Source organism: Myotis daubentonii, chromosome 11 (assembly GCF_963259705.1).
Source record: "Myotis daubentonii chromosome 11, mMyoDau2.1, whole genome shotgun sequence".
In the NCBI taxonomy this organism is placed as follows: Eukaryota; Metazoa; Chordata; class Mammalia; order Chiroptera; family Vespertilionidae; genus Myotis; species Myotis daubentonii.
The window spans coordinates 15,077,362-15,094,705 of NC_081850.1; the positions used below are offsets into that span (position 1 = coordinate 15,077,362).

Here is a 17,344-nt window from a genome sequence, read left to right on the forward strand (position 1 = left end):
TGTCCTTTACAATGTTTCCCCCCTCTAGTTCAGTAGTCTCATGTCAAATATAACGATTAATTTTTATGACTCTTTATCCTCCTTTATCCTGGGATGTTTCCACAGCCTCTCTTTGTCTTTTATAACATTGATCTTTAATCAATGTTTTCATTTGGGTTATACATTCTCAGCTAGAATATTGCATGGGTGATGGAGGTTGACGCCCCTGGCCAAGGTGTCAGGCCTGGGAAGGGGGCGGAGCCGGCAATTGGAGGGGTCTGAGGGTCCCCTGCCCAGGCCTGACACCTCGGCGAAAGGCATCAGGCCTGGGCGGAGGGGCTGAGCTGGCCATCAGAGGGAGATGGGGGTCCCCTGCCCAGGCCTGACACCTCTGGCCAAGGCATCAGGGCTGGGAGAGGGACCGATCTAGTGATCAAAGGGTGATGGGGGTCGACGCCTCTGGCCAAGGCGTCAGGCCTGGGCGAGGGGCCGATCTGGCGATCGGAGGGGTCTGGGGGTCCCCTGCCCAGGCCTGACGCCTCTGGCCGAGGCATCAGGGCTGGGCGAGGGGCCGATCTGGTGATCAAAGGATGATGGGGGTTGATGCCTCTGGTGAGGCTTCAGGCCTGGGCAAGGGGCCGATCCGGCAATGGGAGGGTGATGGGGGTCACGCCTCTGGCCGAGGTGTCAGGCCTGGGTGAGGGCGGTGCCGGTGATCGGGGGGAGATGGGGGTCCCCTGCCCAGGCCTGAAGCCTGGGCCAGAGGCGTCAGGCCTGGGCTGGAGGGGCCAAGCCAGTGATTGGTGTGAACTATAGAGGAAACACCTTTTCTGACCACTCATTGGCTAAGCTCCCTGTATGCCACTGGTAATATTCTTAGTAACTTAGGTAATAAGAATCCAAAAAGGTCATCTAGGGTTTTTCACCACACTCCTGGCGAAAAAAACGAAGGTCCGCTGCTGGAGGGCTAAGAAATGTCATATCCTGCCTTAGCCGGTTTGGCTCAGTGGATAATGCCTTGGCCTGCCAATGACAGGGTCTGGGTTCAATTCTGACCAAGGGCATGTACCTAGGTTGTAGGCTCCTCCGTGGCTGGGGCCCAGGTCAGGGCTCATGCAGGAGGCAACCAATCAAACTGTTCCTCTCACTTTGATGTTTCTCTCTATCTTTCTCTTTCTCTACCACAGTCTCTAAAAATCAATGGAAACATATCCTCAGGTGAGGATAAAAAAATAATAAAGAAATTATTATTATATGAAAGACACATCTTGAAAATGCCTAAAGAAAGTTGACATTTTTTCATGGTGAAGGGACTGGAGTCCGTGTTGATGAAAAAACCTTGCTGGCTGCGGTGACTGGCAGTGGCTGCAGCAGTGGGGTGATGGGGCAGGTGCCTTCCCCTGATCAGCCCGGTACCTCCCACAAAGGGAGGCCAGACTGCGGCTTAGGCCCGCTCCCCAAGGGGAGCTCCCAGTATGTGAGAGGGGGCAGGCTGGGCTGAGGGATTTACGCAGTCCTATCTAATAAAAGAGAAACATGGTAATTAGCGTACGCCTGCTACCCTTCTCATTGGCTAATCAGCGAGATATGCAAATTAACTGCCAGCCAAGATGGCGGATGGCAGCCAGGCAGCTTGAAACTAACATGAGGCTTGCTTGTTTCAGTGACGGAGGACTCCAACGTTCCCCGCCTGCCTTGCCGGCCTCTGAGCTTGCAGTTTGAAACATAGTAGAAGCTAAACAAAACTCCAGAAACCTGCTTTCAGCAAGCCAGGATCTCAGAGCTGGAGTTGATACAGTGTTTCGATTATAGAACACAAACAAACCATATACCTGCTTTCAGCAGCCGAGGCCTCAGAGCTGGAGTCACAGCTAAAGCTGGCCCAGAATAAGAAAAGGAAAGAAAAAAAGGAGCAGTTGGGAGCTTCAGTCACCCGCCAGCCTGAAAACAGCCCTCAGCCCCTCACCCAGACTGGCCAGGCACCCCAGTGGGGACCCCCACCCTGAAGGGTGTGTGACTAGCTGAAAACAGCCATCAGCCCCTCATCCAGGCTGGCCAGGCACCCCAGTGGGGACCCCCACCCTGATCCAGGACACCCTTCAGGGCAAACCAGCCGGCCCCCACCCATGCACCAGGCCTCTATCCTATATAGTAAAAGGGTAATATGCCTCCCAGCACCAGGATCAGCGGAGCCGCGAGGCCTCCTGGCACCGGGATCAGCGTGACAGGGGGCAGCGCCCAAACCCCCTGATCGCCTTGCGGCTCTGTGTGTGACGGGCCGGGGCCACAACCTCCCTATCCGCCCTGCTCTGTTCGTGACAGGGGAAGGCGCCCCAACCCCCTGATCGGCCCTGCTCTGTGTGTGACAGGGGGCGGTGCCCCAACTCCCCTATCGGCCCTACTCTGTGAGTGACAGGGGAGCTCCCTAACCCCCTGATTGACTCTGCTCCGTGCGTGACAGGGTACGGAGCCCCAACCCGCCTGATGGGCCCTGTGCTCTGCGTGACAGGGCAGCGCCCTAACCCCCTGATTGGCCCTGCTCTGTGCATGACAGGGGGTGGCGTCATAACCTCCCCATCAACCCTGCCTTGAGTGTGACAGGGGGCGGTGCCCCAACCCCCCAACCCTCCCTACCCTGAGCGTGACTGAGGGTGGCATCATAACCTCCCAATCCGCCCTGCTCTGTGCATGACAGGGAAAGGCGCCCCAACTCCCCAATCAGCCCTGCTCTGAGCCCGACCAGGGGCGGCACATAGGGATTGGGCCTGCCCTCTGCCACTCGGGAGCAGGCCTAAGCCAGCAGGTCGTTATCTCCCGTGGGTCCCAGACTGCGAGAGGGCACAGGCCGGGCTGAGGGACCCCCCCCCCCCCCCGAGTGCACTGGGCCTCTAGTCTATATATATAAAAGCCTAAGCGACTGAATGACCAAACGACCTGTCTCTGTGACACACACTGACCACCAGGGGGCAGACCTTAAACGTAGGAGCTGCCCCCTGGTGGTCAATGTGCTCCCACAGCCAATCTCCCAGTCCCCCCCCCCCCCCATTGTCTCCCAGATTGGCCCTGCTGGCCAGCCGGGCCAAGGGACCCCACCCATGCACAAATTTATGCACTGGGCCTCTAGTGTAGTATATTGGCATTCACTCTGCCCTGTGTTGCCAAGGAATATTATTGATATCCTTGTTGAGTTCTGCCAGTCATTCTTGTGAAAGAATAAAATCTGGCATTAGACAGAAAGAAATACACAAAACAGTTATCACAGTTATAAATCTCTCAGATGATAATACCAAATTCAAATTATTTTGTAGTCCCTATTTGAGTTTGTGCTTGTATTAGTAGAGTTTTAATATGTAAAAAACATGTAAGTTCTAATTATGTTGATTGGAAAGAATATTACAAACTTCTCAACGAAATTATTATGTCTTTATCTTTTGGTTATTTAAGGAATTTGTTGTTACTAAGTAGATAGTTTGAGTAGGAAAATTTCCTAAATACTTTTAGTGTATTAGTTTTGGGGTGTGTATGTATAAAAATTCTCAGAAGGTAATGGGTATTTATTTTAAAGAAAATAGCCATTTTGAATATATGAAATTCATTAATTTGATTTTTGCTGAAAACTATTTGTAGTATCAATATTAAGATGATATAATACCCTCTAAGAAGGAACATTAGTTTGCAGCTCTGTTGCAAAACATGGTGAATCAAAACTTTTTTAGGTCATGATCTTACACTTAATCTATATGTATTTTCCATTTGGGTTACAAAATTAGGTGAATATAAAATAATTGGAATTCCAAAGTGCCCATTAAACTAGCAGTTGAACTTGATAAATTATTGGATTCATCTGTGACTTATTTCTTCATTAGCTACTGTGCAGGGTATTAGAAGGGAGACAACGTTCTCTCCACATTCCTTTCAGGTTTGCCCCTTGATTTCACAGAGAAGTATACTGCTTAAATTGGTGGTAGTTTAGAGCTGCTCTTTCTGACCCTTGTATACATGTTTCTGAGTTGCCAGAGTACACTAAATCAGCGGTCCCCAACCTTTTGGACCTCGCGGACCACCGGTTAGCGACCGCTGCACTAAATGGTACCCTGGGGGTGTAGAACATTCAATGTGCCTTTCCAAGTGTCTAACTTAATTCTTGGATATTGAGCTGTAAATATTATTTGATTGACTGTAGGTTTAACAATTGTTTTTATTTATTTTTATTCCTCAGACAAGACATCTGTATAGATTCTTCTTCATCCCTGAAAGAGAACAAGCAACCTGAAGGTCTGGAATTAAAACAAGGTATGAATCAAGTACTTAATTTTTATATAGCATTTACCTGAAGATTATAAGCACTAATAATACATTTTCAGCTCACCTTATTTTACAGTTAGATGACAGAAAAGTTTATTTGATTCAAGATCAAAAGAGTAAAGAATACATCCTTTATTTCATGAGTCCTTCAGCCCCAGAGTGGTTCTGCCTTAGTGATGTATAGTTACAGAGGCCACCAGAAAGTTGTCGTCTTCAATAGTTCTAATTTGATGATCTCTATTACATATCCTTAGTTGTAGATATCAGAGATATGTTAACTGGTAGCTGTGGTTTGTATGTGGAAAAAGAAATCTTATGGGATAATTTACTCTCTTTTTTTTGCAGAGATGTCTTGTCCTTGTTTACTTTCTTCCTTATTTATTGTTTTCTATAAATCGGTATTTTTTGACATTACCGTTTACCAGAAGTAAAGTGGCAATTTGTAGTTTATTTGATCCAAGTAGATAATAGGGCTAATCTTTTAGATATATATTTTTTGTTTGTTTCTTCACATCCTCAATGGGAAAATTGAAAGTAAAAATAAAATTTTATTACTCAGAAATCCCATTTTTCCTTTTTCCTGCTAAAAATACTTCAGAGCAAGTGATAACCTTTTGCAGCCAAGAGGATTGTAATATTTATGATGTAAGCAACTAATCTTTGATAACTTAGAATAGTTTTTTAAAAACTTGAGTTATAAGAACTTATTTCATGGAGAGAATCAGGTTATCAATTTATTTAGGCAGAATTTTTTTTAACTGTGGTCTGTTACTAATGCTTAATTAACAAATTGAAAAGGTGTTGGATAATGAATTTTGTGATTCTTTCAATTTATATATAGAGAGAACAAAGCCTAGATATTCTGTAATTCTAACTTATGTACTGTTGAGTTTATAAATATTTCTGATTGACCTTGAGAATACCATTGCTTTTCAGAAGTCCTCTTTTTGTTAGCCAGACGAAATTATGTCTTTGTATTCTGACTCCTACTGAGCACCCCCCACAGACATAAACTCAGATTCATAGTTTTCATTTACATTTATTTGCCATATATAAATAATGCAAAGCACACATCACTTTCATAAAATGTAGTCATAGTCTTATAGCTCATGCACCATTTATCTGTGTAATTGGACAACATTGCCGTTGCTTTTGCCTCTGTTTTTACTCTGTATCACATGAGCAGGCAGTGTGGAGGTTAGCTAGACCATCTGTGGAGAGAAGAATGTCATATAAAGGACAGAAAAAAACGAGTGGTCAGGCTGATTCTAGGGAAGAAAGAATGGAGACCTCGTACAAAGTAGCCAGTGCCGCCCTCTAAGGGAAGATGTTTTTCTGCTTCCATGTTCAAGCACCTGGAGTCATTAGAACTCCCTTCCCAGTGTCAACAGCCTGTTTTGCTTTGGTTTTCTTTTGGTAACTTCAGTCATTTGAAACCCAGCCATGGAGACAAAAAGGGAGAGAAAAAGGACTCAGAGTAGCCAGATACCACAAAGCTTTTATGCATAGGAGGTTTTATAGGCCACTTCGGTTCTCACTGAGGCATCAGAACTGTCAAAAACACACGATCGTCAGTAAGTGACAGTAAGTAGAGGTGAAAAAACCTTGAGATCAGAGCACATTAGTTTCATTTTGCAATACAGTTCATGTTGTGACCAAATCTGTAGGAAATGGTTAAACTGAATTTCAACTCCTTTTTAAAGGAAGCAGGGAAATAAGTCTTCTAGAAAAATGTCTACAAAAATGATTAAAATATAAAATGTTTTATTGTGTAATGGGATAAACATAAATTACCTAGACGATTCAATTATGTAGAGCTTGTCCCAGATAAATATTTGTATAGCTGAAATCTGAACCAGCTAATAAGTAACTTGCTTGGAAATAGAAATTCTGGTAGGCTCAATACAGATTATTGCCTTTTTTCTAAATGAATTAATGTGGCCTATTTTTAATATGCAAAACTTTCAAAATTGATTTAATATTTTCTCTAACTTTTTTTGCACAGCTAGCTATTCTTGCTCACAGTGAGCTCAATAAAAACAATATAATGCTTTTTGTGAATGCATTGTCATTTTATTTAACAGTTTGGCTGTTTAAGAAAATTCATTGAAGCTTGCTTACTAAAGTAACCCTTTGTTCAGTAGACCAAAATGTAAAGCAGCATTGAATTTTCCCTTTGCTCTTTGAGAATAAAATAAATCTTACTGTACTACCTATTAATGGTGTATGATGCTGACAGGTATTTAAATTACATTTTCATTTTTTTCAGCTTCTAAAATATTCAAATATTTTTAAGTAACTATGAATTACTTAAATTGAAATTGGCATTTCTTTGTTTAGTACTGGTTTTATTGATTTTGTTGATAGGAAATAACATTTATAAAACTGGTTTTGCTAAAGATGGGTATAGATTATACCCTGACTTCTGTCACATTTTAATAAAGAATTAATATCTGAAGATTCACCTTCCATGTGCAAACATTATTGAAATATAAATATAACCTACTGGGGATTGATTGGTATTGTAGTAAAATAGAAATTCTGTTGAGGTTATTTTCCTGAGTCATTCATTTTTAGCAAGAGGGCAGTTGTAGAAGAAACACCAGATATAGTTTTGCTTTTTGTCTTTAGCATAGCTATGTTTGTAAACACATGCACATATACATATGCAAGCCTGAGATCTTACGTTAATTTCTGGAGGATTTCAAGGCTTGAATTTTTGAAAAGATTTTGTTCAGCTTTTAAAATAATAGTGGTTTATATAAATTTCCTAAATTAGTTATTTGTTTTGTCATTAAAATAAAAACTGCTATTGGTTAAAGGTAGAAAATATTTTTAAAATATCAAATCTCTGCTAATATTAATGAGTTTTTCTATTTATCTAAATAAACTTGCTTAAGACATTCAGTAATATTAAAATAATGATTTATATTCAAATTGTTGCTGTAAAGTTTACAATTGGGGAATATGAGTAATTTTGAAAATTATTCTCCTTTGTAACTTCAAGAATTAAGCTCTTGTCCTTGGAAGTTGTTAGGGTAAAACTTTTTTTTTTTTTTTTTTTTTATCCTGACCCAAAGATACTTTCCCATTGATTTTTTTTTTTTTTTAAGAGAGTGGAAGAGAGGGAGTGAGGGTGGAGAGAGAGAGAGAGAGAGAAAGAAAAAACAAAAACAAAACATAATTGTGAAAGAGATATTGATTGGTTGCCTCCCTCATGCACCAGGACCGGAGCATGGTATCCAGCTTGCAACCCACGTGTGTGCCCTTGATTGGGAATCAAACTGGAGACTGTTTGGTATGTGGGCTAACACTATAATCGCTGAACCACATCGGCCAGGGCAGGATATATTTTTTTTTTTTATTATACATGAGAAATACCTAAGTTAAATGTGGGTATTTAGGTTGAAGATAAGTTGAAATCACTTGAAAATATTTGAAGGTCTGCCAAATGGAAGAGTGATTAGGCTTGATCTATATTGCTTTCGAGTATAAAAATAGGGCCAGCAGATAAAGTTATCATTTGAATATTTCAAATAATCACAAGTAACAGAAAATGCAGTGGGCTGCCTTCTGAAATACATTCCTGTTGGTGAAGGTGTTTGAAAACAGGTTATAATAAACGGCCACTTGGTGACACTGTTGTAGAGCTGACTCGAGTAAATGTCTGGCTGTTTGGCCTTGATCTTGAAGTTCTTTTCTAGCTTCAGATTCTGTAAATGCCAGTGCCTAGTGCAGTGTCTTCACTTGGGAAGAGTGCATAATAACTGGTTTCTTAAATTGTTTAATGGAAGCAGGATGAAATACACAATTTCTTTCTAACTACATTTTGTTACTCTATTAGAGGAAAAGATACTTGATTTAAAATGTCTTTAAATTATATGATGGTTCCTTGGAATGCATACATATGAGTATAATCATAAAAATAAATATGCAACCATATGGCATATAAAATTATCGAAATCAATAAGGCGTGTACTACATCTTATTCTGAATCTTTTACATTAGTTTTCTCAGGCAGAGTTTTGTTGTGCTTATGCTCGGATCTGGCCACTTTTTCTTTTTTATTCAGATAACATTGGTTTTTAACAGCAATTTTCAACCTTTTTCATCTCATGGCACACATATATTAATTACTAAAATTCTGCGGCACACCAAAAAGATTATATTTTTTCCCCGGTCTCACAGAAGAAAAAGGTATAATTTTCATTTATTTACATTGGACAGCTATTGTTATGTTGGCTGTTGTCATTTTTTTATTTGACAATCTAAGGGAAAAGAGGTCAGTGCCCCTGACTAAATAGTCAGGTATTGCATGCTTTAAAAATCCTTGCAGCTCACTGATTGAAAATCTCTTGTTTTATAACATTTTGTAAGTTTCAGATACACAGCATTATAATTTGACATGCTAATTTTTAAAAAAACGTAGTTGCCTCATGCAATTATATTTTGGCCTTCTATTTCATGAGTTAGTGAATTATCTTTGAGAATTATCTTCTTAATAAGAGCTTTAAGGCCGAAACCGGTTTGGCTCAGTGGATAGAGCGTCGGCTTGCGGACTGAAAGGTCCCAGGTTCGATTCCGGTCAAGGGCATGTACCTGGGTTGCGGGCACATCACCAGTAGGAGATGTGCAGGAGGCAGCTGAACGATGTTTCTCTCTCATCGATGTTTCTAACTATCTCTCTCCCTTCCTTTCTGTAAAAAAATCAATAAAATATATTTTTTTAAAAAAAAGAGCTTTAAGAAATTGAAAATTAGACTTTTAATAAGGAAAAAATGCACCCAGCGGGTGTGGTTCAGTGGTTGAGCATCAGCCCATGAATCAGGAGGTCATGGTTCAATTCCTGGTCAGGGTAAATGACTGGATTGCGGGCTCGATCCCCAGTGAGGGGCACTTGCAGGAGGCAGCTATGTCTCTCTGTCGATGTTTCTCTCTATCCCTCTCCCTTCATCTCTCAATTAAAAATTATATTTTTAAAAAGGGGGTTAAATTACATTGCCATTGTTTAGTAAAGGTATTAAATATAAAACTACATGAGACCATTTGAATCCTTAAAGTGAGGGATAAATGGAAAAACCCAATTAATTTTCGTTCCTGTTGGTGCTGTTATTATTGTTCTAAGGTAGTACTGACTAGGGGAGGCAAAACTGAGTGAGTAGAGGGACTAGAATAAAAAGAAATGAATTTGCAGTTTTAATGTTGAATTTTGCTAAACAGAACTTGACAGCCAATAGCTCAAAGAATAAATACATTTATATAAAATTTAAAAGGTAGAGAAAAATGCCACCAGAGAAACTTTTATTGCTTTGTAAAAGAAGAGAATAAAGATTATCAGCTAATTAAGCAGCATTGGTAGGCCAAGAGTTTTCCATGCCTACCATGTACGTACTGCCGAGTAACTCTCTGGATTGGCAGATGTTTTGTGCTGCCTCTTTGTATATCGGTATTGCAGGCATGAGCGCTAGAAAGCTGAGGGAGACTGGGAGGAAAGTGTTACAGGCTGCCTGGTGTTGGAAGCAGAGAAGCATATGTACCACTGGTAAAGTTTGAGTCTAATTCCTTTCTTCCTAACCCTAGTTGCCTCCTTGATCGGCTGTATTCACAGAATGCAGCTTCTCAAAAGGAGTTAACTTCTTTAAAGGATTTCAGACACTGTTCTGGGAAAATGCTGTTCAGTTCGGCAATTGGTGAAGCAAAGAGTGGTGTAACCATCAGTGCAACTTAAGAATTTACATTTCTTTTCTCATTCCTTTGAGCTTTTCACAAGTTATTACCAACAGTAACACCAAATGGGATCATCCCTCCTTTTATTTTATTTTTTTAAAGATTTTTAATTGATTTTTAGAGAGAGAGGAAGGGAGAGAGAGAAACATCAAAGTGAGAGTGAGACGTAAATCCTGTCTCCTGAACCACCTTCCTGGGATCGAGCCCACAACCTGGGCATGTGCTCTGACCCAGAATTGAACTGGCAACCTTTAGGGTGCATAGGATGATTCCCAGCCAATTGAACTACACTGTCCAGGATCTCCCTGTGTTTTTAAATCTAATTTTTTTCTAACTCTCTGCTTTTTAATTTGTCTCTTTCTATGAGTAGTAGTTAAATGAAAGGGTGAAAATTACATTTTCTGTGGCTGTTAGCCCACACTGTTTTTGTACCCTTTGAAAGCCCCTCTGTTGCAATTAAATACGATACTTTTCTAGATTTAAAAAATAATAAACTAAACTGGCAAGGCTTGTAGATGCATAATGCCTTACGTGTTTTGTCAAGAATGAAATTACAAATAATTTGAGTCAGTATTTTGAGAGAAGTGTTAATTTTCATGTGTTTTTGTGTTTTTTAATTGTACCCATTTTAAACATTCTATTTCATTGGCTCCTAGACATACTCTTAGGGCAGCTGCTTTGGTGGTCACAAACTCCAAACCTTCATCAAATGTTTGGATCCCCTCTGAATCCTCTGCTTTTATCTAGTTCATTGGGAAAAGTACCTTCTTGTGTAGAAGTGCTCCTACCAAAGGAAAGATAGTCAACATTAGGCTTGCAATCAGATTTTGTTAGTTCCTGTCCCTTTTACATATCCCTCACCATTAGTTTATGATTTAATTAGCAGTTTTGGTTGCCACATCATATTATTGATTTAAGTTGAGCTTACAGATAACAGACTTTAATTTTTTAAAAATTGTTATTTCTTTTCCCCCCCTTTTTTAAATATATTTTATTGATTTTTTACAGAGAGGAAGGAAGAGGGATAGAGAGTTAGAAACATCGATGAAAGAAAAACATTGATCAGCTGCCTCCTGCACGCTCCCCACTGGGGATGTGCCCGCATTCAAGGTACATGCCCTTGACCAGAATCGAACCAGGGACCCTTGAGTCCACAGGCTGATGCTCTATCCACTGAGCCAAACCAGTTATGGCAATTAATTCCCTTTTATTGTGCATGAATTTCATGCACTGGGCTACTAGTTTATTAATAATAATAATAAAAGATCTGATTGGTAGAGCAGGACTGCGAGAGAGGATTGGGACTGAAGGGTGAAAAAGGCCTGGACGAAGGGAATCTCTGACCATTTTCCATTGCAGTGACAGCAATTTTCTAAATTGCTCAGTGTGATACAATTTAAAGTTCTGTTTTCAAGCCATTGAGACTTATTATCTAGTTTATGTTGTGGCCAAACGTGTTACAAAATAAAGTGAGGTGATTGGGCATGATGTCCCCCATGAGTGTGCAGAGGGAGTGTGGCGTGGCCCAAGAAAGAGGAAGGGTGAGTGATAGGTCACAAATCCAAAGGAAAAATGATTATTTCTTAGTTTTTTGAAATAGCTTTAGAGTGTCTATATACTCACTCACCACCTCTTCTCCCAGTTTCCCTTATAATATCTTGCATTAGTGTGGAAAATTTGTTACAGTTGATGAATCAGTATTAAAACATTGTTATTAACTAAAGTCCGTTTACATTAGGGGTCATTCCCAGGGTTTTATATTCTATGGCTTTTGATAACTCTATAATAACATGTACCCACCATTACAGTACCATTAGAGTATAGTTTCTCCTCTTCATCCTTCCCCCAGACTCCTGGCAACCACCCATCTTTTACTGTCCAGTTTTGTCTTTTCTGGATATCGTACAGCGAGAATCACAGAGTCTGTAGTCTCTTTACAATGGCTTCTTTCGCTTGTCAATGTGCATTTGAGGTCTTCCATGTCTTTTTGTGATTTGATAGCTCATTTCTTTTGTTGCTAAATAATTTTCCATTGTCTGGATGGACTGCACTTTGTTTATCCGCTGACCTATTGAAGGACATCTTGTTTGCTTCCAAGTCATGAATAAAAGCTGCTACAATCATTTGTAGGCAGGTTTTTGTGTGGACATAATTGTAACTCTGGGTAAATACCAAGTTTAGTTTTGTAAGAAACAGTCAGACTGTCTTTCAAAGTGCCACACCATTTTACATTCCCGCCAGCAATGAATGAATTCCTGCTCCAAATTCTTGCTAGCATTTGGTGCTCCATTGTTATGTATTTTGGCTGTTGTTATAGGTGTGTAATGGTATCTGGTTTTATTTTGTAACACTCTAATGGCATATGATATTGATTTTCTTCTCATGCTTTGCCATCCATATATCTTATTTGGTGACTTGTCTCGTCAGATCTTTTCCCTATTTTTAAAGTGGGATGTTTGTTTTATAATTATTGAGTTTCAAGAGTTCTTCTCTAGTTTGGATTTCAATCCTTTATCAGATGTGTTTTGCAGACATTTTCTCTCAGTTTGTGGCTTGTCTTTTCATTCTCTTATTATTTATTCATATTTACACATACTTTGTAGGTCTATGTATCTTACATATTGTATTTATTCAGGTGGCTTTAAGAGACCTATGAGAAGAAGATACACTCAGCCTGAACCAACATTCTAATATGTGAAGCTTGTGGTCATTCTGATTCTGTTAAGATCTGGGAGGCAGAATAGAATGTTTAAGTGCATAGATTTTCAAAATATACTCAGGTTTGACTTTGCTTCTGCCATTTTAGTTTTGTGAACAAAGTTACTTAAACTCTCTGCCCCTCAGTTTCCTCATTTATGAAATGGGGATAATAATTATGAGTGTTTAAGGGGATTGTCAAGGGCGGGGGGAAAAAAAGGACACATATATAATACCCTTTGTAATACTTTAAGCAATAAAACAATAAAAAAAAGAAAAGAAAAAAAATAATTATGAGTGTCTAATATTATCTTGGCATAAAAGAGTTATAGAGAAGTGCTTAGTAATAGTAAGTGCTCAATAAATATTAGCTCTTGTAATTATTTCTACCATCATTATTGTTGTCATTAACGCTTTCTGCTTCATCCCCTCCGTATCATCTTGACTATCTAATTGGTAAAATTGTTTCTATATTGAATTATAGTCTGCATTTATGTAACTTTTACTTATTGGTCCTTTTGTGTCCTTTGGATTATGAAAAATACCTCTTCTGAATGATGTCTCTTTGACTTTTGAAGCTGATCCCTTCTATTATCAGAATTTCTTCATTGATCAACCTGTTTTGTAAATAAGTTTTCTTTATCATAAGGAAGTTAAGAAAGTTAACATTTTGGGGATCAAAACTTTTAAAATATATTAGAATTTAAAATATAAATAAATTGAAGGTATAAATGAGCACTCAGAGTTGTAAATGACACCTGGATTTGAGTGATGTCCAAGGCCAAGGGGCTGAGAGCTATAATCTGCATTTATATTCACTTGTCATCAGTTATAGAAGTTTTATAACAAATGCATTTTAAAAAATTATGGTGTACTAACTTTATTAATTAAAATCCTCTTGATGAAAACGTATTTTATCTTAGAAAATGGCCTTGGGCATTCTCTTTTAATTTATTGGTTTAGAACAAAGGGCTTGAAAAGCATATGAAAAGATTTGGGGTAATTGCAATGTGCATGGGGTCCAGCTTACTAACGATTTTTCCCCTTTTTTTGTAGTTTGTAAAACAAAGTATTTTAAACTCTTTCCAGAGTGGAATTTTGCTTCAATAATCAGCAGTACCCTGTCCCCAAAGGGTTTCCAATGTCAGTTTTCAGTGTGTAATGTAGAAGCTTCACTGTGGTGTAAAGTTTTACGTATTTTATTTAAGAAAAAAGATCACAGAACTCCATATGATGGTATAAATTTCCCAATGCTTACATGTTTTAAATTGGAAGAAAAATACATTAAAGTTTACATTAAATTATATCTGTTCTCAAAGTGGAGGTGTCAGTGGGATGGGGGATTATAGAGTATGTTTGGGACTCCATGGTGGGAGGTGTGGGTCAAAAAAGCCCGTTAAGCATAAATAGAAAGGAAATTTTGACTAAGGCAATCAGATTACATGGTTCTTTCCCACTTTTTTTGTTTGTTACAGGCAAAGGGGAAGATAGCGATGTTCTCAGTATAAATGCAGATGCTTATGACAGCGACATAGAAGGCCCATGCAACGAAGAGACAGCTGCTCCTGAGGTCCCAGAAAACACAGTCCAGAGTGAGGCTGGTCAGATGGATGATCTGGAGAAGGACATTGAGAAAAGTGTGAATGAGATTCTGGGACTGGCAGAGTCGAGCCCAAAGGAGCCCAAAGCAGCTACCCTCACTGTTCCTCCACCAGAAGATGTTCAGCCTTCTGCACAGCAGCTGGAGCTGCTAGAACTTGAGATGAGGGCAAGAGCCATTAAAGCCCTGATGAAAGCTGGTGATATAAAAAAGCCAGCCTAGTTATTTAATTTGAACCTGAATTTTAGTTGTGTTTGAACAAAGCCACATGATATGACTTTGTATCTGAAATTTATTTGGGTCTTACATGATATATCTCATGTAACCCTTGTTAGATAAACTCAATCTAGACCTAAAATACCTATGGCTATTTTTGTTGATGTTACTTTCATATTATATATGTGTTATTGTTTTATGAGTTCATGACAAATATTGTTAGATAATTGGATACTTTGTTAGATAAGTATTTTAGCTTGTCTGCAGATTAATATCTGAAAAGCCATTAGCAGAGTCATGGTAATTTTTTTCTTAATTTTTAAATATTTAGGTACCAAGCCTAAAAGCTTAAGAAAAATTGACTAAGCATGTTGCTTTTAAGACCACCTATATTTTGCAATGAAATATTAAATTAGTGCTCCTAGATTTGTTAACAGTTTAAGAATTTTAGTTATGCTCATATGCACCTTGAAAATATGTATTATCTTGAAGATATACACCTTCTATGGTTCTGGATTTACTAGTAAAAACCGAGCAACATCTTTTACTGTAAGGCTTAGAGATCTGAAGTGTCTGAGAAAAACATATTTAATAAAGAAAAAAAGGACTTAATGTAAGTCAGTTTTTAATAAAGTAGAGTAGTTGCCCAGCTTTAGTTCCAATAGACAAGTCATTCTGACAGGTATTTGATTTTTATTGGACACTTTGTTGAAGTGTTTTTCTTCACTAAAAAGGGAACACGTTTTCATTTTCATTCCAAGCTATCGGGAAGAGGAGAATATTTTATCATAGAGTTGTTCGTCTGTTGTTTTTGCTTGAAGATCTGATGTGCTATAATTCCATGAATTAAAAATAATAAAGACTGTCACTCTGAATTTGAAGACTTTTGATACTTTTCCAAAAGCAAAATTAATTTCAGGAAGCTTTGATAAGTCGATGTTATAATTAATCTAATTTTGTATAGTTTTTGTAAATAACTAATAGTTATGGATGCATTTTACCCCATCACTAATTGTAGTTGTTTGATACCAAAATACATTTAGGTAGAGACGCTTAACTTAAAATAAATTGTTGGGTTTTTTTTCCCAAAATATAAATCTCGAACTGTTGTTTTTATAATTGCTCACAATTATAATGTATTTTATGTATAAGCCATGCTTTCCAAATATTCTACGAGGATTTTCCTCAGACACTAAACTTTCAGGGATTGTGTTTTATAGCTGGCTTAATTATATATACACTAGAGGCCTGGTGCATGAAATTTTGCATGGGTGCAGCCCCTAGGCCTGGCCGGCCATAGAAGTGCGAGCATCTGGCGTGGGAGGGCAGGTTCCAGCTGACCTCTGGCTTCTGGGCAGCACCTGGGCCCCCCCTCGCACCTGCCTTGGCCTTGCGCCGCCCACTCACCTGCTCCACCATCCTGCCGTGGTCCTGCTCTCGTCGGGGCCTATCGGGGCCAGCAGCGCCTCCACTACCGCCTGCTGCCAGCACCGCATCGCCAACGCCCACCATGTTCCGCGCTGCCCCAGCAGTCTTACTCCTGGTCTCCTGGTCGAATGACCGCCTGAGGGAACAATTTACATATTAGGCTATTATTATACAGGATTTTAGAAGGTGACTTATAGAAATAGGGAGTATTTATGGAACATTGGAGTTGCAGTTATAAATTCTTTTTGTTGTTCCTAAACAACAAATAACTTTGTCATGTTTTTTTTCCTCCCTGAATCTTTATGATGAAGCGGAGGCCTGCATCATTTGAAAAGCTGCTCTTAGGTGGTAAATGTGAATATGGTTTAAGTAGTGGTTTAAATATGGTTTCTTGTAGTTAACTGCTTTAAGAAAAAAAAAAGCATTGATTATAGTAACATTTTCTGTCAACTTACACTAAAAGTTAAAATGGTAAAATACTGCATAATAAACTGTAATAATGCTGCTACTAATTATAAAATGCAGTTGATGATGTGTGTGATTAAACATATGGGAGTAGGAAAAGGTCTGAGTGTTGTGTAGCTGATTAAAGTCACCACCTTCAGCATTATGTGTGTTCTATTCAGCGTGCAGGCGGGTTAGAGGACATTTGAGTAGAGTTGGTATGTGTGAGGTGGAATGAGCTGAGCAAATTAGAGGTTACTTAGAGTCCTACTTAGAAAAGCAACTTTTTATCTTATTCTTTTTTAATGTTGAAAGACAGAGCTTTTTGAAAATGAATGGCTTTAGAGAACAGGGATAAGTTTGCTCTAGACATGCCTAAGTAATGAGAAAATAACATATATTGATCTGATGCTGTTATTTAAATCATCTACTCACAGGTATTTATTGATTACCTTTGAGGTTGTTTAGTCTTCAGAATCTTAAACTCAAGGATGTTACAGTATAGATTTAAGTGTAGAATAGACTGACTAAAAAAGATATGGGTGCTACTTCCTTTTATATCCCATTCCTCCTTCCTTTGCCAAGGTAAGGAAAATTTCTAGACAATGTTGCATTAATTAAAAGAGAAAAAGTTTGGCAGCCTTAATTTCCGTATAAAGCAGTCCATTTGACTAGGAACTTGGCCAAAATCTTGAATGATAGGTGGCAACTGATAATGGGGTCCTCTGCACTAGACCTTGGCCCACTTTTTGATGTTCCTGCTAATTTACACACTAAGATATATCCTAAAAACCTATTACCACATTACCTGTGTAACATACTAATTATGGAAAATCACCTAAACTCCTCAAATCCTTTTGTTGAGCACCATCAATTCCTTAAAACTACCAGACAATATATCCTTTTAAAATATATCTTGTTACCAAAACCTATTTTCAATAAATTATT

General features: G+C 38.9%; 1 protein-coding gene across 1 annotated transcript in view; it reads left to right on the forward strand.

Annotated features, from left to right (window-relative positions):
- Positions 1-16,516, forward strand: part of CAAP1 (caspase activity and apoptosis inhibitor 1) — a 33,681-nt gene extending 17,165 nt beyond the window's left edge. The window contains exons 5-6 of the mRNA XM_059656524.1: positions 4,199-4,272; positions 14,184-16,516. Coding sequence (XP_059512507.1) covers positions 4,199-4,272; positions 14,184-14,530 — 421 coding nt within the window. The 3' untranslated portion in view covers positions 14,531-16,516. The remainder of the gene's footprint in view (positions 1-4,198; positions 4,273-14,183) is intronic.
- Positions 16,517-17,344: the final 828 nt, after the last annotated feature.